The sequence below is a fragment of the Asterias amurensis genome, chromosome 6 (assembly GCF_032118995.1).
Source record: "Asterias amurensis chromosome 6, ASM3211899v1".
Taxonomy (NCBI): Eukaryota; Metazoa; Echinodermata; class Asteroidea; order Forcipulatida; family Asteriidae; genus Asterias; species Asterias amurensis.
In genome coordinates, this window is record NC_092653.1 from 22843307 (window position 1) to 22864084 (window position 20778).

General features: G+C 37.2%; 2 protein-coding genes across 2 annotated transcripts; one reads left to right on the forward strand and one right to left on the reverse strand.

Annotated features, from left to right (window-relative positions):
* Positions 1–146: 146 nt before the first annotated feature.
* Positions 147–17496, forward strand: LOC139938931 (RING-type E3 ubiquitin-protein ligase PPIL2-like). The gene is made up of 18 exons (XM_071934604.1): positions 147–278; positions 1157–1206; positions 1769–1817; positions 3032–3146; positions 3978–4029; positions 4665–4756; positions 5284–5449; positions 6015–6115; positions 6691–6735; positions 8042–8117; positions 9017–9123; positions 10622–10711; positions 11013–11046; positions 11740–11857; positions 12612–12668; positions 14186–14318; positions 15490–15659; positions 16216–17496. The coding sequence occupies exons 1-18, from the start codon at positions 247–249 to the stop codon at positions 16319–16321; spliced, it is 1593 nt and encodes a 530-aa protein (XP_071790705.1). The 5' UTR covers positions 147–246; the 3' UTR covers positions 16322–17496.
* Positions 17497–18065: 569 nt separating this feature from the next.
* On the reverse strand, positions 18066–20184 carry LOC139938674 (lactadherin-like). Its single transcript, XM_071934285.1, has 4 exons — positions 20106–20184; positions 19393–19763; positions 18809–18947; positions 18066–18352 (listed from the first exon to the last, which is right to left on the reverse strand). The coding sequence occupies exons 1-4, from the start codon at positions 20116–20118 to the stop codon at positions 18066–18068; spliced, it is 810 nt and encodes a 269-aa protein (XP_071790386.1). The 5' UTR covers positions 20119–20184.
* Between the last annotated feature and the right edge of the window lie 594 nt (positions 20185–20778).

Here is a 20778-nt window from a genome sequence, read left to right on the forward strand (position 1 = left end):
TCACCTGATATAGCGTGTATTTTTAGCAACAAGGATTTTCACCATAGTCTGGTACCAGGACTTGTAATACCATTGTATTAATGAGTTATACGTAAAAAGGGTTGACAAGTCCAGGTACCAGGTAAAATGATAGCTCCGTGTACAAACTGTAATTTTTTTTAGTGAGTCTGTGTTTTTGGTGCGGTGTATCCTTTCAGTTTTCACTCCTTCTGTCTGAAAAACATAGTTTTTCTTCGATAAAGAAAGATGGGGAAGCGACAGCATCAATCAGATAAGATGTAAGTCGTTTTTTGGAAAAGTTTCCGTATCCTGCCACCACTTTTTCATTGGTTTAAAACAGCCAATTAATTGTTAATCGTCTTCGTGTACCGTGTACTGTAGTACTTTTGTGTGGCGAGTTGGCCACATCCACACAAAGTCAAGTGGGGCTAATTGTTCGGTAATTTTTACCCGTACTAGTAGTAGTACTGTACTACTACTATATTTATAGTGCAAGTAGTACTGTGGTACTTGACACCCAGTCAACATAAATTCACTCAAACAAATGAAATATTAATATTCCCTAATTAAAGTTTTCCAAATTATCATTGACATTTTGAATCCTCTTTTTTTAATGAGGATAACATTCCGTATGGCGCCACCACTTTTTCACTCATTTTTGCAAAAAGGGATATCTTTGAAGTAAATCTAAGAATTAAGATATTGTTTTTAAAGTTTATTTTAATTGAAACGTCAGGCCATTAACTATTTTTTGCTTTTCAATTTTTTGCCAATTGATTGGCGGCCTGATAAGTAGGCCTAATGGACTCCCTTCACTTTTTGGGCCTACCCCCACTTAGCATCAGGAATTGTGAAGATCTTATGAACAAAAACTTGTGATGTTTTTTTTAGCCAAATTAAAAATCCCCCTCCAGTTTGCACTTCAATTGAATAATTGTGGAGCGATGTTTTGCTGTAATTTTATGAGAAAAACTATCTCTGACTGAGCTGACATTTGCCCATTTAAACATCTTCTGGAAACTGACTGGATAAATTTGAAATAATTTTGGGTTAATCAAAGTAAATTTACTAGAACTGTGACTATACACACTTGCGCTACTTTAAATCCAGTTATTATTTTGTTCTATTAACATTTTTAATTGTTCAATATTGACAGGTACATTACATCGAAGGAATGGGCAGCCTTCTATGGCGGAAAAAAACCAGGTACAAATTAGAGAAGTAAACTTTTTTTATTACTGTTTCACCATAATCTTCCTTCCTGTCTGATTATACAGTATTACCCACAATAGTATGGGAAAGTGTCTATACAATGCAAATGTATATTTTACTCACACAACCTCTGGATGAGGCTTGTTCAGTACATTTACTTGTAACTCTGTCGTTCACTTTTCTTGTTGAAAATTCTTTTCAATTTAAACAAGCAAATGGAGAGCAATGTGTAACAAGCCAGATGGGCCTCTTGGACATTTTGTGTACTGGCTGGTCCTGGTGTTTTATACCTGAGCTTTGGCCATCGGACTACTATTAGGAAAAAATACTGCCCTTGGCCTGGTCTTGGTACCTGCTCATGAAATAAATATCCTTGCACATTCTAAGAGTAAGATGAAATTCATGGCCTGCATAATGTCACTGTGATTACAAAACTATAGACACAGAAATGAATAGAAGGTCCACTTCATCACGAGGTTGCCATCATCTTCATGATCTTTGGTTTCGCTCACAGAAAACACAATGTAAGCCATAGCTATTTTTTTTTTTTTAATAGATACTGGTGAAAGGGCAGCTTTTCGACGCTTGCCATATGACCATTGTAGGTAAGTTTCCGAGTCGCAGTAAACCTTTAGTAAAATACATTTCAATGTTACCTTTGTTAAATACCACTTTCATTACAAAAGTAGTTTTTACTAAGGTATTATTTTATTTCAGAACTGGAATTACACGTTGGCCACGACGGCCATGGCCGATGATGCACCTCAAACTGGCTGTGGTGCCCCATCAAAAAAATACAATTTTCACGGCCAAAAATGCTGTGCCCTATCTCCCCGTTGGCCGCCGCGCCTTTTTTTTTAACCCAAGTTCCATATTTTGTTATTGACAAATATTTGTGTCTGACTACTTACGGCCGACAATAATATTATCCAGACTCTATTCAGCAGTCGTGGTCATTCAAGTTCACAAACACAACGGAGATCGATTATTCCCCTCGCATAGTCATTGCACATGCTAGCGCGAATCTGCGTCACATAATCTACACGCCCGTTTATTTGACAATGACGTCCCAATTTCAAAAGGATCTAGTCTAACACAATTCATTTAACAACAGAGGGCGCTGTTGTCAGTAATGCCCATAATGGTATCACTTGTTTGTTGAATGGACAAAAAAAAAACATGGTGAATGAAATGACTTTTAGAACTTGTTTACGAAGGAATTTGCCAAGATAAAGACGCTAAAAGAGCGCTAGAAGCTAAAAATTTAATTAACTTTTCTTTGCTTACTTGTGTTCTTACTGAAAATAATCGTTTAGGGTTTCTCTATGCCCTATGAATGAAAACTGTCTCTTTGGGTTTACCACCCATAGGGAAACCTCTGGTCACTTTTTAAATTTTTAACAGACTTGCTTTAATAAAATGAGGCTAATGACCCGTTCGATAACTTAATGGCCTTCGCAATTTTGAAATCTTTTGGCCTTGGTGCCCTTTCTACTGGCCTTGGTGCCCTGCCGAATTTGGCCTGCTCCAAGGCCAAAGTGGCTGCCTTAAAAAAATGGTTATTCCAGGCCTGATAATTAATAAATGAGGTTTCTGGATGAGAGTTTTACCCTTCTGTCAAATTGTCCCCTTGCATTGGCTTCCATTGCTGATGTCAAGCAATGGTCACATGCTTGCGCACCCACAAGTTTCAGCTAATGTTAGGGATCAGATCTTCCTTACAGCGACCTCGGTGAGGGCGCTGTTTTGGGGCTTTTGACGTTGTATGCAAGGGGTCTATAGGCTTATTTGATTCTATGTGTTTTTGTGTCTCTTATAGTTTGTCCTTCCAGCCTTTTGAACACCCGTACTGTACCAAAGATGGAGTCATATTTGACCTGGTCAGCATCATGCCTTATATCAAGAAATATGGAACAAACCCAATCACGGGTGAAGTGAGTTACTTGTCTTACTTAAAAAACTCTCCAGAATCTTAAATAAAGTTAATAATGCAATTTAGGTAAACTCTTGATCACAACACTGAAAAAATCAAAGTTGTGATCAAGAGTTTACCTAAATTGCATCTAACTACCAACACAGATGAACTTTCACGCTAAAGTCAATAATAGTTAAGGTTTCTTTCACAGCGCTGATTTTCATCACTTAGTGACGCTCAAGGCTTGTCAACAAGCCGTATTTTCCTACAATATATTGTGGAGCTTTGTTTTTGAAGTATGAGACCTATTCATTTTCATACATGAAGCACCAATGAATGAACTCAAGCTTTAGTGTTTCTGTTCAACAGAGTGTGGGTTCGAGTCCCGGTCTTTACACTTGTGTCTCTAAGCAATTGCTTCTCTCCACCCAGTGGTAAATGGGTACCTGTGAGGGCAGAGATGGTTCTTGTGATTGATTTAATGTAGCTCAGTAGCGCAAATGTTGCACAGGCTGTACACTCCCCAGGGAGCTGAGATGGTTTAAGGAATGAATTAATGGCCCAGTGACCAGGGGTAGTAATGTTTGAAGCGCTTTGAGATGCCCTCTAGGTGTAAAAAGCACTACATAAAAACTGGTTATTATTATTATTAATGTGCTGCTGATCAAACCAGGAACATCATTCAATAAGTGTACTGGGTTATTTAACAGTTTAACATGCATGCAATACACAACACACATGACCAACAGCTTTAAGTCCCATCTGAGGGATGCAGATTATTATCATTATTTTTCTCAGGTTTCCTATGAAAAGCACACTGAAGATTTGTTTCTATTTGTTCCAATCTTAGGCAATGGATACAAAGGCCCTCATCAAATTGAACTTCCACAAGAATGCTGGTGGTAAGTTGCAACCTTGATAGAATCAGATCTAATTTACCAATAAAAGCAATTTCTTGGCATTTTGTAATGATTATACAGAAATGAATTGTCTCTTAAAGCCATTGGACACTTTCAGTAAACAGTGTTGTCCAAGGCCCACACTTCGTGTATGACAACTTATATATAAAATAACAAACCTGTGAAAATTTAGGCTCAATCGGTCATCGGAGTCGGGAGAAAATAACGGGAAAACCTACGTACCCTTGTTCCGCACGTTCGCCGTGTCATGACATGTGTTTAAAATAAATCCGTAATTCTCAACAACGAGAATTTATAATTGTTTTAATGTTTTCTCAAAAAGTAAAGCATTTCATGGAATAATATTTCAAGAGAAGTCTTTCACCATGACCTTCTGTAAACCCTGTAAGTTATTTGTAAATCTGTGATTTTTTTTTTTCTGTTCCGAAAGTGTATAATGGCTTTAAGGGATAATCTTCAGATACATGTACGTGTACCATTAACTTTTGCAAGAAAATGTTGGTGTATATCAAAAATGAGAGTCTCAAAATATTTGTCAGTTGTGTAACATTCATTGTCTTCTTCCAATTTAATCAATTAAGTGTTTGGTTTCTTTTAATAATATTTTCTCCCTATAGGTAAATACCATTGTCCGGTCACCTTTAAAGTATTCAATGCAAACACACACATTGTTGGCGTCAAACCTACAGGCAATGTGTATGCGTATGAGGTAAGTTTTTATGCTAATAAATATTGTTAGTAATGCCTTTTGTCTAGTGCCTTTAAGTTTGAAATGTAATTATACTTCAAACTTCAATTTTTGTCTACATGTCTTCAAATCCGTTGCTCACCGGTCGCCATCATACATGTTCATATCTGACATTCTATATCTATATGTCCTACCGAGTTCTCTACACTCTTCCTCAGAGAACCTCTTGGCCGAACATCGCATCGTCTCTAGAACTGGTTTACGTGCATTTTCTGCTGCTGCTCCAAATGTATAGAACTCATTACCATCACATCTTTGCCATGCAACTACACTTGGACAATTCAAGAAACTACTCTAGACTCATTAATCCTGAAATACTTGACTGTTTTATTTGACTATCAGTGGAACATCTTCTTGAGTTTTGACTTTTTGTTGTATCTTCTGTAGGCACTTTATATCCTTAGGAAAAAGGTGCCTGATATAAATGCTGGTATGTATGTATGTATGTATACAATTTGAACCCTGTTTGGACTTTGATAACTATTCAGGCAATTGAGCAGCTGAACATCAAGACCAAGAACTGGAAGGACCTTTTGACGGATGAACCAATCACCAGAAAGGACCTTATCACGCTACAAGATCCCAGCCATTTGGACAAGTTCAATATCTCTGCCTTCTATCATGTGCAGAATAACATCAAAGTGGAGACTGAAAGTAAGTGCCACAACAGCATTGATAAGACATCATTACTCAAACCTATACTCTGATCAGCAGAGGTTGGTTCGAATCCCAATTATGACACCTGTGTCCTTAAGCAAGACGCTTAATCATGAGCAAGACAGAAAGCCATTGGTCATTCGTATTGTATAACACAGGTAAACGAACCCCTTGCACTTACACTGTGAACGATCTGGATGTGATTTCTCACAAAAATGGTAAGGTGGCTCACTTGGATGTGATATTGGTAGGGCTTGTATGTGATATTGGTAGGGCTTGGACGTGATATTGGTAGGAATATAATATCACATGCAAGTGAGCCACCTCACCATTTTCGTAGAGAAATCACATCCAGGCCGTTCACAGTGTTATCAAAAAGAGAAGGGCTTCGCCCCTAGTGTTCCTGGTTTTATAAATTACAATGTCCCTTTCACATATATTACATTTATTTGTCTACTTTGTTCTCTCACTGCTCTGGTTTGTATTTAAACTGGATACAAAATAAACTTGTTAGAAAAACTTTGTCTCTGAAGTTAAACCTTTTTGTTCATCATATCCTCAGGTGAAAAGAGAGCAAAGGAAGGAGCAAATTACTACATGAATTCTACCAACTCTGAGACTAAGAACATTCTGAAGGAACTGTACAGAGACTACAAACCTGCAGTGAGTACTTGGGAGCTAGCCTGATAGACCGTGCAAAGCTCACACAAATTCAACCATTTTAGGCAACTGTTGTCTTTCTCTGTTGGCATCGACATACACATAAATAATCAAACACATGAACACAGTCTACATAGAGCTGTTAATTCAGGACTTGCAACAAGCAAAAAGACTAATTTTTACATTTTGTTGAAGCACAGAATGGTTTGTAATGAAGCACCACGATTTCAGGAGCTCTTTATTTGCGGATCAACTAAGTCCTGATAATGGTTAAAAGTTAGCCTAAGTGGAGAACCTTGCATGTCGTGCACATAATGGTCTGGCGTCACCACCTTGCAAAGCAGCCCACTACCCTTAGTTGTAGCAGCTTCTTTTCATTTGTATTTGAAGTGAGTTGATTTACATGTGTGAATTTTGCACATAAAGAATGATGTAGTGATTAGCCCATGCATGGATGGGTAGGAGAGCTTGTGGAGTGTGCAGTGTTACTTTTAATATTACCATTATCAATAGTAAGTATTTATGCACTTGTTTCAGGCCTTAAGCTTGAACTGTTCTTTTGACATTTTTTTTTAAAGGAGAAGAAGGAAGATGACACAAAGGGTGCAGACCACCTAAATGCTGTAAGTATTTCAGTGTTGATTATTCAAGAATGTACCTGACTTAAATTTGCTCCTACTCTAACTTACTCCGTAGACTAACAAATGTTCTCATTCTCCTTCATTGATTAACAACAAAAATAAGAGATTTCACTACCAGAATCCCAAACTGCAGTTTTTTAAAAGGGTCAGGGATTCTGTTTGTACTACACAGGTTTGCTTCAGAAATGTAAATAATAGATTGTGTAAATGTAATTTCTGGATGTTATATGCTAACATAGCTCTGTGTGTTGACAAAATAGTCATATTGATATCATGACATGTGTCCTGTTCGTTGTATTGGTATATTTGATTAACATTATCACATGGTGGTAGAGAATCGAAAGTCAGATATTGAAAACATCAACATTATGAGAAACAGAGTATGTTTACTCTCATTTAACTAAATGGCACCCAAAACAACGATTTTGACTAATACGGAGACGGCCAACATACATGTAGGGCTGGATAGCTCAGTTGGTAGAGTATCAGTACGTTTATCTGGAGGTGGTTGGTTGGAATCCACCTTAAGTAAATTTTGTTGTAGTTCAAACCCAAACCATTTAATTAAATACTTTTCAACTGTTTATAATAATTCATTTGGTATGGAAATGTGAGTCTTTATTTTTGATTTTGTTAAGTACCGTTAGTTTGTTTTATTGTATATATACATGAGTTGCTGTAGTGAAATGCATTTTGGTTTTTGAATTGATTTAAAATGTTTACAACTGTGCCTAAATTCTCAAGTGATGGGCATAAACAACATAATAACAAACTGATGTACACTAAAACAACATTCATAAAAACCCCAGACAGTTTCTCTACTCCTATTGGTGGAGTGGGGGTGTTTAAGCGGTTGATAATGACCAGTGTTTATAACCGGCTGGCTTCCGCATGTCAGGCGCGCAAGATTATCACGCGGAACGCAATTCATAGCTATTAGAAACAGCGCGTAATCTACTTCTAAGCGCGTGCGCGTATTCTATTTCTAAGCGTGCGCGTGTACACACAACCCACACGCAACAGACTCTTCACAAAGTTTTTGATAAAAATATTTAAAACCTCAAATTTTCAACTGTCGTCTGTAATTGTATTATTTTTTCTTCGTTTTTTAACAAAAGGGCATTTATGAACGGGAATAAAAGAGTGGTGACTTGTTCTTTTTCACATGACAATTCGACCTTGCTGGCTTTAAACAGCCGTGTAAGAACTTGTCGCTACCCTTTTATTCCCTTAATAAACTATAGCATTATCTTTTTTTCTGATACATGGCTACCCTTTGTATGTTTAGGCTCACTACAGCACTGGAATGGTTGCAGCAGGTTTCACCTCTACAGTCATGAGTCCAGAAACATCACAAAAAGCAGGTAAGCAGCGTTGGGTTGGTCTTTCCTTTTATATCATCTCGTATAATCGTTGCGGTACCCGCTGCCAAAACATAGGATTCGAACTGCCTCTAGATACCGGGCAACCTCGGTAGTCTAGTTGGTAAGACACTGCTCTGGGTTACAATGGTCATGGGTTCGAATCCCTCCCGAGTAACATGCCTGTGATATTTTTTCACAGGACTCGGGAAAGTACTGAGTTTACAGTGCTAACACACATCGGTGTATGGGTAAAAAACAAAATTAATATTTCCTTTTACTGTTCATACAATTTGCTGGCCTGAGAGTTTAAAGGTGGGGTCATAGATTGATTTTTTCTGAGAATTTTTACCAATCCATGACCCTACATGCTAAACCCTTAATAGATATCATGACATAAGATTCTTACCATACCTGAAATAATTTTTCCTTTTTTAAAGACACTGGACATCTGTGGTAATTGTCAAAGACCAGTCTTCTCACTTGGTGTATCTCAACATATGGACAAAATGACAAACCTACAGTGAAAATTTGAACCTAATTGGTCATTGAATTTGCGAGATAATAATGGAAGAAAAACACCTTTGTCACACGAAGTTGTGTGCATTAAGATGCTTGATTTCGGGACCTCAAAATTTACATCTGAGGTCTCAAGATCAAATTCAAATATTTTTGTGGAAATTTACTTCTTTCTCGAAAACTATGTTACTTCAGAGGGAGCTGTTTCTCACAATGTTTTATACTATCAACCTCTCCCCATTACTCGTTACCAAGTAAGTTTTTATGATAACAATTATTTTGAGTAATTACCAAAAGTATCCAGTGCCTTTAGAACAGTCTACAAGAAACAGTTACCGCACATAATTAATAAGTACTTTTCATTTCACATCATTTTCATTTAGCTGTAATTGATGAGGATGTTATCAGGTACGAGCGAGTGAAGAAAAAAGGTTATGTTCGTCTGATGACCAGCAAAGGAGTTCTGAACCTTGAGCTTCACTGTGATTTGGTAAGTATTGATTGAATTATAGAATAACAGTGTCAGGACCCAGTCTTCAGTGGTAATGACTGTTACTTACCCATTAATACAATCTTGTCAATGAACAAAACAAACAAAACCTGATAGATATGTTATGAGTTGGTGACTTTTCTTTTCTGTGGTATTCTCAAACTTTTTGTAGCCGTGTTCAAGCTGTATCTTTAATCTGATAAGTTTTTGTGTAGCGCCTATTCTCTTTCATATGGTCCAATATGAATGCATTTTTTTTAGAACTTATTCATATATTGGCTTCATGCTTTCTGATGTGTGTGTTTATTTTGTGGCTTCATGCTTTCTGATGTGTGTTCATTTTGTGCGATATGAGTTTGTGACTATCCTCAAACTGTTTGTAGTCACGTTAAGTGCTGTGTTTTTAGGATGAGAAGTGTTTGTTTAGCACTTAGTCTCTTGCATATGATTCAATATAAATGCATATTTATAAGAACCAAACAGTGTATTGGTTTGTGCGTTACAATGTGCCAGCTACCTAAGCAAAAAATACTTGATGTCTCGATGTCTGCGCAGTCTTGCATACACTTGTACACGCGCATGCATGCGGCATCGACTGCTCAACAACTCGCAAAAATGTGACCAAGACCCAAGTGGATAAAATCTTCAAGGTTAGTTATAGTTAATTTCCAAACTGCTGTTTGTTTCACTGTTTGTTGAATTGCTATTAAGTATGCACCTTTTTATCTGATCATACTGAATTTCTCTTTTTATTGTATAGTTTCATAGAAAATAAAACACAACACAAATTTGTGTATGTTGTGCCATATCCTCTATTTTGCAACTACCAAGTTGCATATATGTGGTATTTCATTATGTGGTATTTTATGTTGTTAATGTACTAATATGCTTTCCATAGATTGATCATAAATGTTGACACTCATGGACTTGATAAAGTGTTTTTGGGGTGAAAATTCTTCCTCTGATTGTTTCTGAATGCGCTAAATTTCTGTGTATTTTATGATGTAGTGTATATATTATGTTGTGTACATTTTCTGTGTATTTATAATGTACATACGTATGTTTTCAGACCATACAAGTTCATTAATATTGAATTTATTTGTTGCTTTGTCGTTCTATCTTTGATCTTTTCCAGCTGCTTTTGAGTTGTACTATTGATTAATGTTGTTTTAATCAGTTTATAAAGATATGCAATATACTTGTATTTTGTTTATTTCTATGATTGTTTTTATATTTGTATTTCTGGCATGTGTATTTTCGTCACCCCTCCCTCTTTATAATCTGGCTCCAAGATTCCATTTATATTAATAAAAAGTAAAATTTGCATTGTACTTGTTTATTACCAGTTGGTTTTCATATTTATATTATTGACATTCATTTATTATATTCTTTAACACACCATTCCCTTTTTTAATCCATCTTCAAGGTGACCCTATGTTACAACGAATCCATAGAAACCAAATAATTTGATTCAGATTTTAAACATTTTCTATTCCAGGTCAAAAAAACATGTGAGAATTTCTTAAAGTTGATTGCCAAGGGCTACTACAAGGGAACGATATTCCACAGGTCCATCAAAAACTTCATGGTAAGCATTCAAGTTTCATTTAGTGGGTACTTACTGTTTGCTTTCAAACTGCATTTTCAGAGACTGTTCACCATTTATATCATTAACATTTTGCTATGTACAATGTAGTCATCATGTACAGTGATCCATCAATAAACTACAAAGTTCTCTGTTTTTTGTTGTGCTTTTCAGTCACCAGTCAACTTTTCAGACAACTACTAAGTTAATTAAAAATAAAAAAGTTTATTAAAACTGTAATACTCTTTGAACATTCATGTTTTTTTTCTTCAATGTTTGCTTTTATTTATACCTCTGTACATAGATTCAAGGCGGGGATCCAACAGGAACTGGCAAAGGTATGTTTTAACATTTACTCAAAACTACCCATTATTGCATTAAGTGTGAACCATAAGCCATTATATAGTGTCTATGTTGTATAAATATGTTGTACTTTCTTTGGTATTTGTATAAATTTTGCTTGTTCAGCCCCATGAGCATCATGCCTGACGGACCTGAGCGCTCTATAAGAGGCCACTATTATTATTATTATTAATATTTTCACACAAGAGTAATTTAGCATGGTTCCTTTGGTTAAATGTAGCATGGTTGTAAAATTTTTACAAAATTTACCTTGTGTGAAACGACAAAAATTTTTTTTTACTGACCAGGGTCCCTTGTAAAATCTTGTCAAACATTGCTACATTTTGTTGGAGTTCCAGACCTCTTCCAAATTTTGACCATGGACGTGACCGAAATTATCATTTGGTCAGACATCCTGTGTGATGTCTTTCACACTGCACATGCAAGGCAACATTTTTGTGTGACCTTTTGCATCGCATGTCAAGGGGCAGTAAAAACCATGCATGCTGGTGCTGCTTCTTACAGGATTGTTTAGCCCATGATGGTTGTTGGCTGTATGAAAGCTTGCTAAATCATGCACAACAACAACGATGAAACCATGCTGACCATTTTGTAATTGCAAAAAGATATATAGCAATAATTGAGCTTTAAAAAATACATGTTTTCTCAATTTGTTTATCTTCCAATAGGGGGTGAGTCTGCGTGGGGTGACCCAATTAAGGATGAGTTCAATCTAGGCCTTTCTCACACAGGCCGAGGTATTCTCAGCATGGCCAACTCGGGACCAGACACCAACAAATCACAATTGTAAGTATGTGCTTCACACGTCCACCATTTCTGCCTTTGTTTGGAGCCCTGCTTGTAGAGTGGGTCACTTGGGGGTGACCTGAGGTGCATGCAGTCAACGCGAGAGGGCGATTGTGATCATTCGATTAGCTCTTGTCAGGGGCTCACCCGAGTGAGCACTGCGGGGTCGACCCAGGGAAGCTAAACGAATGCACCCATTGTGGGGAAGAGTTTTTCTGGACATAATTTCTCTAACCATTTTGCAGAATTTTTTTTATTAAATTTTTCGAAACCAAACAAGGTGTATTTTTGATTTTTGTTCATGTATATTTTGTATCAAACTAAATTTTATCACACTTTACTACTAATGCCACCAAATATGTCATTTCATGTTGGTCGTTCAACTTTTCAAGTTCAATAGCATTTGTTTATTACATTTATGTACTGTGAAAGTGTATGCCTGTAGTGTATTTTTATGTTATTGCTATGGTATGAAGTATTTTCAGTTATTTATTTTAAAATAATTATGTCAACTGCATTAAAAGTGAAATGTAGTTATCACTTTTGCCCCTAGTAGAATCTTTCTCAACACGCATAAACAGGTACCCTGCAGTAAATGTGAAACATTTAGAATTGCTTTGTTTACTATACTTAATCATATAGTTTAGTTTGTGTTGTTATAATTTTACTCCTGTCAAATACATCTTTCAAAACCGTTTGATAAATGAAGAAATTTTATAATGTGTTTTATTTTAAATTTATATTCTCTATTTAGTTTCATCACGTATAGATCCTGTAAGCATCTAGATAAGAAGCACACCATCTTTGGGAGGTAAGTAAATGTTCTCAGCAACGGAAGACAATGTAACATGAAACTTTTTTATATATACCCCTGTATTATAGGCACTGCTTACATTCAATTAACTTAATTCCCCTATCCAGGGTGGATTTCACAAAGAGTTTAGACTACTCTTACTGTGAGTAAGGACGGGCTACTCAACCTTTCATAGGTCTTGCCGTATAAATTTTTAAGTTAGGACTATCATTGTAATACTGACCCCAGTCCTTCAAGTAGAATTATTAAGAGCAACATGACAAATGATGTACTCGAAAAATAACAAAAGCAAAGTGCTGTGGAGGTAAAAAAAATAAAATAATAGTAATATCAGTCAATAAGGAATGAAGAAAACAGCAATAAGCAGATTCGGTGATTGGCTCTTGACATGGTTTTTGCAGATTCCAGAAAAGCACTTAGATTGCATAAAAGTTTCTTTTATCTTCAGAAAATGGCAACTGCCCCGCTTGTAGAAAAGTTTGAAACCTGAATTTAAAGTACTTACAATTTTTCTGCTTGACTGGAGTCTGTCAGTGGATTAACCAGTAGCTGGGTATTCTTCTTTAAGGGCCCAATACTAGAAAGCTTCCATGCACAAAATTGACACAAGCAAGAACAGTTGTATCTGCTTAACAGAAACGCTTGTATCTGCTTAGCAGAAACGATGTACCTGCCAAAATAGTATGCTACAGCGTATGTACATGACTGGTTCCCTGCATTATCTGCTTAGCAAAAATGTTAAGTGATGCTTTGCTGCTTTGAAACAAATGGGACAGATGAGCCAGGGGCTTTTGAGATAAACAGGACCAAATTTTATGAAGCTATGTAGCCGAAAATACTGCTTGACAAATTTCTCTGCTCATTACAAAATGAGTGGGGCACCAATCACAATAGTGTAAACTTTATGGACCGTTGGTTGGTAACCTGTTTTTTGCCAAGCTAAGCAAGATTTTCTCGTGCTTAGCAGTGTTTTGTGCTTACAGGCTCTATGAAATTGAGCTGAGGTTTGCATGAGCAACAGGAAGTGTCCTCATTTCCTCCCTATAAATCAAGACAAGCCCATCCTGAAGGTTTTTACCTGTATCAGTGTACTCTTTTAAAGGTTATTGGCGTTCATCAGACAACTTGCATGTCAGAAAATTAGGCCTGTGTTTTTTCATAACTTGATTTCTGATTGCACAGGAAAAGACCTAGACAGAATATTAAAAAAAACCTCCTGTGAATAAGCTGCTGGATTGGTCAGGTTGTCAAGCGAGTCTTTACCCAACCACACTGGACTTGAGCCAAAATCTAAAAGCTAAACATTAAGAGGACATGAAGAAGTCCTTGATTTACGAGGTTGACAAACATAAGTGTACAGGTGACATTTAAATGATGAACCTGATTGCTACAACAAGGGCAAACAATAGGGGTCCACCTTTGTCAGGACAAAGAATTCAACATATAAGGGTAAATGATTTTGTGTTTGTGTGTTGAAGGAAATCACATCAGAGTATTCTTTCCCTCATCTCTAGGTTGGTAGGAGGAATGGATACACTAGCTAATATGGAGAGGGTGGAGACGGACAAGAAGGACCGGCCCAAGGAGGTCATTACTATTGAAGATGCTGTCGTCTTCGTTAATCCATTTGATGAAGTAGATGAAGAGGTAAATACAGCCAGCTCTCATTATAAAGAACTCTTTTAAGAAGAGGTTCTGCTTATAAAGAGTACATTCTGAAGTCCCTCATCTCATTTCTGCTTTGTGTTTCTTTGGTTTACTCTTCTTTTTTATCAATTTTCCTGTTATGATTTGGCCAGTCCCAGTGATCTTGTTATAATGAGAGTCGGCTGTGCATTGTTCTCTTTTAACAGTGGACTACTGGCCATAGTGCTTGCCAAACACCCTCAATTTCATCAAACTCTTCCTTACCTAATCTTAGGATTAATGTTAGGACTTATGACGAGTTAAGTTCTGTATCCATAGACATTAGGACGCATTGAAGACATCCAAAGTTAGGACTCATCCTAACTTGAGTTAGGATTAATCCTAGAGTTTCGTGAAATCGGCTGCAGGACGTGTTTCCCAGTGAGCCTGGGTGCCTAGTACATGTGGGTGCCTTACTTCCTCTTGCCTGTTATTTTACAATCTGCTTATTTGATCTTGTTTTGCCTTTAAACATATTACTAGGCTGATGAAGTATATTCGTTTGTTTGTTTGTTTGTTTTACCTGCCATTGTACAAATGTTAAAAACTAACCCTGCCATACCTTTTCTTAATTGCACAATGATTTAAAATTGTACATAAAGTTTGATCCATCAAACAAATGTGTAATGTGTGTAGTGCAACCAAGGTTTTGTCTTATTCACCATATTATTATTATATGAACAATGTTTGTAAGCCTAACTTTTATCTTTTTAAATGACTGTATTTTTTTCTTTGTATTTTGAAACCAAGCTGAATGCTTGTTGAATGCTTTGTTCGACTACTTTGAAAATGTGCCTTCTAAACTTTTAATTGGCAATTGTTTTTATCTGCTCTTCTTAATTTTTTTGGCTATACTATAAAAATATGACTGAATTTTTCATTTGTTTTTTACATACTGGTGCTGTGTGTAATTTTGTTTTGTCATTAAAACATGATTTATCCTCTGCATCACACTTGATGATTATAATAGAAAACATCAATTTAAATATTGTGAAAGTAAAGATGTACATATTTTATATAGAGATAAATAAGATTTATAGAGACTAGTTTAGAGTAAATTAATCATTATACATTTATAACGCCAACACTTATATCTAATACTAATTTGTTACTTTTATTTTCCACAATGAAGCTCGCAAGTGAACGAAGGAAAAAGCAAGAAGAAATGGAGTCCAAGAAAGACAGCCAGCCCACAAAGGTTACTGGCGTGTTACCAAGCTCAGAAGAAAAACCTGCAACATACAGACGAGGCGTTGGCAAGTACATCCCCTCAACAGCTACATCACCTAGCCAAGCACAAAGGTACTGATCGTACTAAAGAATTGCCAAGTTTGGCCACAAAAAAACTTAGAAAGTATATATCCTTTTCCAAGAGTGGTTGTAATAACATTTAATTACTTGAGTCATTAAACTTAATGGATTTGCAGTGACATGTAATTTACATTGGACAGTCAGCAACCCTACTCTTTTGTGCATGATCCAACAAAGTTCAATGTTTGGAAAAGGAATTGCATAGAGATAACAGGTGTTAGTTGGCAGATGAAAAGGATGTTGTATTCCGTTTTTAATGGAGCTTTTACCTTCTTCAATCTTCCATTCATTCATTCACAAATGACTAAAAATACACTTTCCAATGTTTGCATACTTTTGTTTCTATATTTTTAAACCCAAACTCTGACCATTTTGTCCTTATTTTGTGGGACCACTTTGGTCCCACTTCCATTGTTTAAATATGTGAGAGAAACAAACATGTGCCCTTTACTGTGTTTAACTACACGTAAGGCTTGCACAGTTTAAAGCAAGACTCATGGTTATTCACGATAAATCCCAGTGACATTTTCTTCTTTTCTATTTTCAGCACAAGTAAGCGACCTGCAGAAACCTCTGTCAGTTCAGATGCCACATCATCATCAAAAAAGAAGTCAAAGTCATCCTCAAAGCTTACAGACTTCAGTGCTTGGTGACAGAGTGGGATTGCTTGTTGTACCAACAGCTTCTATGCAGATCAACCCAGCCACTTTGGGTAAGGGTCGTTGACCTCCATTGTACATTCTTTGTCTGGAGATTTGTAATCTCCTAAATATTCAGGCCTGGAACTATGCAGGAGCCATAAAGGCTATGGCTTCTGTTGCCCTGGTCTTAGCCTTGGTGTCCCATCAAAAGTTTCCCATAGACATAAAGATTTGCCACTGGAAGTGGTTGGTTTGTGAGGTTTCATCTATACACAGATCCAAATTTTAGCAGTTCTTGACCATGATGATTTGTCTTTACAGAATTTATCCCTAAGACACCATCACCCCTTGAAACAAAAATAGTTTGGAGTCAGATTTAATGCATAATTGTTTCCTTCCCTGCCTTTCACCTCTGTGGACCCCTGTTCACACTAGAGTCATTCATGTGCATTGAGATTTCAGTCCCAATCGGACTGCATGTAAAGCTGGACTATTGATAGTGTTACTGATCATTTTGTTGTTGGATGTATACTAAAATGAGGTAAACTAAAAATGGTTCTGCTGATAATTATAAACAGACAAACAACCTGGAATTCACACTTGGACAGAAAACCTTACAGCACAGAGAGAGAGAGTATGGGCTTTCCACTTTGATTCAATCGTTTTTTTTTCTGAAAAGTTTCATGCTAACATTCTTTTTGGTGTTTAAAATAACATACAAAAAAACATTTACAGTTCATACCTAAAAATTACCCCATGTGTAGCTCTTGTAAACACAATGAAAGGTGTGACTTTTGTTAAAAGCTAGATTGGACTAACACCATCTCCCACCTCTCGTTGTTCATGCTTAGCCCTGACACCCTTACAAATAAACCCTTCCTTTTTTCCCCCTTATACCCACCAATACATTGCCATCCAGGAATTTGATGTCAGTTTATCAATCAAGATCCCATAAGATAATATAGACATGCCTTTAGAAAACATTTTCTTGGGTCTTTCTAAATTCTGGAAAAGTGAGTTTTGTGTATAAATATTGAAGGTTATCCTTCAGACCTTACATGTTGTTTACTAAAGTTTAACAGTTAATAACTTTTGTACAAATTATCACATTTCTTATTTCAACAAGGATACAATAGCTTGATGTAAAACGTGTAAATACCAGTGTGCATTTCGATAGAATAAACTTGGAAAAGGAAGTCTGTTGTTGAGTTTATAACTTTTTGTGGTTTAATCAGAAACTTTTGTTTACTCCCCAACTAAATTTGCTATATAAATTGCAGTCACTATTCATAACAATTCATATGTTTATGAACATATGCCAGTATACAATGTCCAAGATCGCAAAGGACATAGTAGAAACTCAAGCTTACTTCGAACTTAACTATTTTGTAAAATGTTTATAATGATTTGCAACAAATCTAACAGTATCTGCCACATGTTTTGTGTTCACGTAAGCGGTGCATGCAATGTCATTGTTTACTGTACTGTCACCGTTTTGGCGTTATGACTGCAGTTAGTGGTCATATTAAATCTCCGAGAGGCGTTGCCATGGCCAGGGGATTTTTTTTCCTATAATCATCCCTTTGCCTCAAAAGTAAGAAACTAAAGTGTTGAAGCGAAAAATTACTTAACAATTAATATGTCTTACATTTTATATATGAGGTACACATTTAGTAACCACAAACAATATTGACATGTAAATTGTAGTATCTATATACATGTATAAGTAAGTTTATATAGGCCGAGTGGGTTAAAATCAGCCTTCACGACGCATTTTCATTTCACTCTTCACAATCTGTCTTCCTTCCCAAGTACTCCATCGCATCCCGCGATACTCCTGACTCGAATACTCGACGTAATACGAATCGTCGCCATTCAGGTTACTTTCCACAATCTTCTTATGGTAACTACCATAAGGGACACCAGAACAACGGTCAAACCACCAACCTCCCTCCAGTAGACCAGCACAGTTAGAAGCATCACCATCGTTGTCGCGGTCATAGGTTGAGAATGGCCGGTTGTTGACCAGGTCAAGAACATCCCCTTGGGAAACAATTTTAATACATTTTAATACAATTTAGATCAGACGCACATTGTTACAGAAATGGGCTGATAGTATCACCCCTGTCACAAATAATACTGGTTCGCGGAGTGAATGCTTGTAACTGCCTCTAAAATCAAGAGCATCATTTTGGGCAACAATTTATTAACAACGTTTAGATCAGACGAACATCATAACATACATGGGCAGAAGGGTGTAGTATCACACCCCTGGCAACAAATACGGGTTCGTGGAGTGAAGTCAATCGTCTTTGAAGCAGCAGCGAAGATAAGGTACTATTTTAATGTGTAAATGGGGTGCACTGCTGTGAAGTTTATGCTGATGTATACATTAGCCAAACCACCAAAGGATGAATGTGGCCTAGACAACAACTCTATAATGGAAACCACCCAATCGCTCAGTCATATCTTTAAAAGTTTTTGCAGCAGTGTGCCTACCTTTGCAGCCAATAAGTTCGATGCGCATCGATGGCCATTCTCGATACCGAGTAGGTAGAACGCGAACGTACCGTGCACGTATGGGCCTCTGAAATATGCTTGTAACTGCCGCCACATCGTCGACGTTTCCTCGAAAGACCTGTATTAACAACGTAATGCATTTTAACATTGAGGGTTCATTGCATTCTAATATCCGGTTTGCTGTTGATAACTAGAGAGCACAGTATCTTTGTGAACTAATCTCTACCAAGGAAAGCAGTCGTGCTCTAAGATATGCAGGAACCCACTTGGTAGAGTCAAGATCAAGAATAATTCGATACGGAGACCGTGCTTTCGCCAAAGCTGCTCCTGCCCTGTGGAATAAGCTCCGAATAAACCACCATCACTCGAAACCTTCGAGCATGTCAAGAAGGAAATAAAGTCACACTTGTTCACGTATATACTTACATTGGGTTTGATTTAACTACAGGTATTTTATGTTCCTACTTTTTTCTTTTTGTGTAGGCACCTTTTTCGGTTTTCTGGAGAAGTGCGCTGTATAAATCAATATAATAATTATTATTATTAAATCAACGACAACTTACCTTTGCTGTCTGCAAAGATGATCCACCGGAGTAATGCCATGTCGTCTGATCATCACTGTAGCTCACTTTGTATTGTGTGACCCAGTCCTTGTATGAATTCAATGGATCCGTGCTGCCTTGTATAATGACACCTTCAACCTGATTCGTTGTCTCCAAATCCACTTGAAACCAGGGTGTTTGGAGGTCGCTAATTGCCGGACACCAGCCTCCTACGACCCCTTCGTTTCCTTCCTGGTTAAGACGCCCGTTCTTTGGCTTACAATTATCAGGTGGCCGCTCTTCTGGTGCTTTGTGAAAACTTGATGCTGTAATTTGAGAGTCAGCGATGCTGCCGTCTTCCATTCCAAGACGTTGACCACAAATTCCGTGATCTTAAGATAAAATTAACATAAATTAAGCACAAATTGGATTAAACCCAATTCAATTAAGTTCAACATAATTTATTCCCTTATTCCTCTATCATTATAAATACAGTGTAAACAAAGTGATTCAAGAATTTTAGGAATTGGGGGCACAGGCAAAACAGCACAGCTTGTGTTAGGGAGTGCCCATACAAAAACAATCACGAGATAAATACATACAGAACAGAGAAAGCACAATATCAACAAAACAACTCGAAACAAAATCTGAGGACAAAAATGCATCGTTTGTAAAAGAGGGCCTAGCATGAATTGAATAATTACGTCCAATCATTTGTTTGTCTCTTTATTTACCAATTGGTCCCATTCCTGAAGTCCCAACACTGATGTTGTAAAACTCTCCACTAACACGGAATTGAGATTTCGTCAAAGACCCTTCTATGCCCGTTTCATCTGTGAGATTCACACGGATAGTCCATGTGGACTCGGCTAGACCAGTCAGCAGACGGACTGCTTCATTACCAAGCCAGAACTCCCCTTGAAGGTTCCCAAAGCCTCTCTTGTACTCGCTCCAGTTCCGAGTGAAGTTCACAGATCCATTCAGACGTCTCTGAAACACCTGCACACAAGTAAACGATACACTTCTTTTACATGGTTGCGTCTTTATTTATTTGGATATTCAACCACTGTTAGGGGGAGGGGGAGTACTGAACTTTAAACGGATTGGTTGTCCAAAGAGTGCATTGGCGTGGCCGAGAGGTTAAGATCACCGGACTCAAGCTCTGGTATTTCTGTTCAGCAGAGTGTGGGTTCAAGTCCCAGTTGTGACACTTGTGTCCTTAAGCATGAACGATTAACTAGTACTGCATCGTTCGTCCTTAGAATGGGACGAAGAGCCCTTGGTCCCGTGCGTTGTGCAATGCACGTTAAAGATAGCAGTAACACTTGTCGCTTTGAGAGAAGGGGTTCACCCATGTGTTCCTTGCAATGGCTGCTAAATGCGCCATAGCACCCTGTGAACCATTTT

Bases quoted from the DNA above. Each gene is read 5' to 3' on its own strand.
- LOC139938931 (XM_071934604.1), top strand. From the start codon at position 247: ATGGGGAAGCGACAGCATCAATCAGATAAGAT. The intron at 5,450-6,014 runs GTAAGTGCCACA...TCATATCCTCAG, and splicing joins CATCAAAGTGGAGACTGAAA to GTGAAAAGAGAGCAAAGGAA. The intron at 15,660-16,215 runs GTACTGATCGTA...TTCTATTTTCAG, and splicing joins TCACCTAGCCAAGCACAAAG to CACAAGTAAGCGACCTGCAG.
- LOC139938674 (XM_071934285.1), bottom strand. The intron at 18,948-19,392 runs GTAAGTTGTCGT...TTGTTAATACAG, and splicing joins CATCTTTGCAGACAGCAAAG to GTCTTTCGAGGAAACGTCGA. The intron at 18,353-18,808 runs GTAGGCACACTG...TTGTTTCCCAAG, and splicing joins CGAACTTATTGGCTGCAAAG to GGGATGTTCTTGACCTGGTC.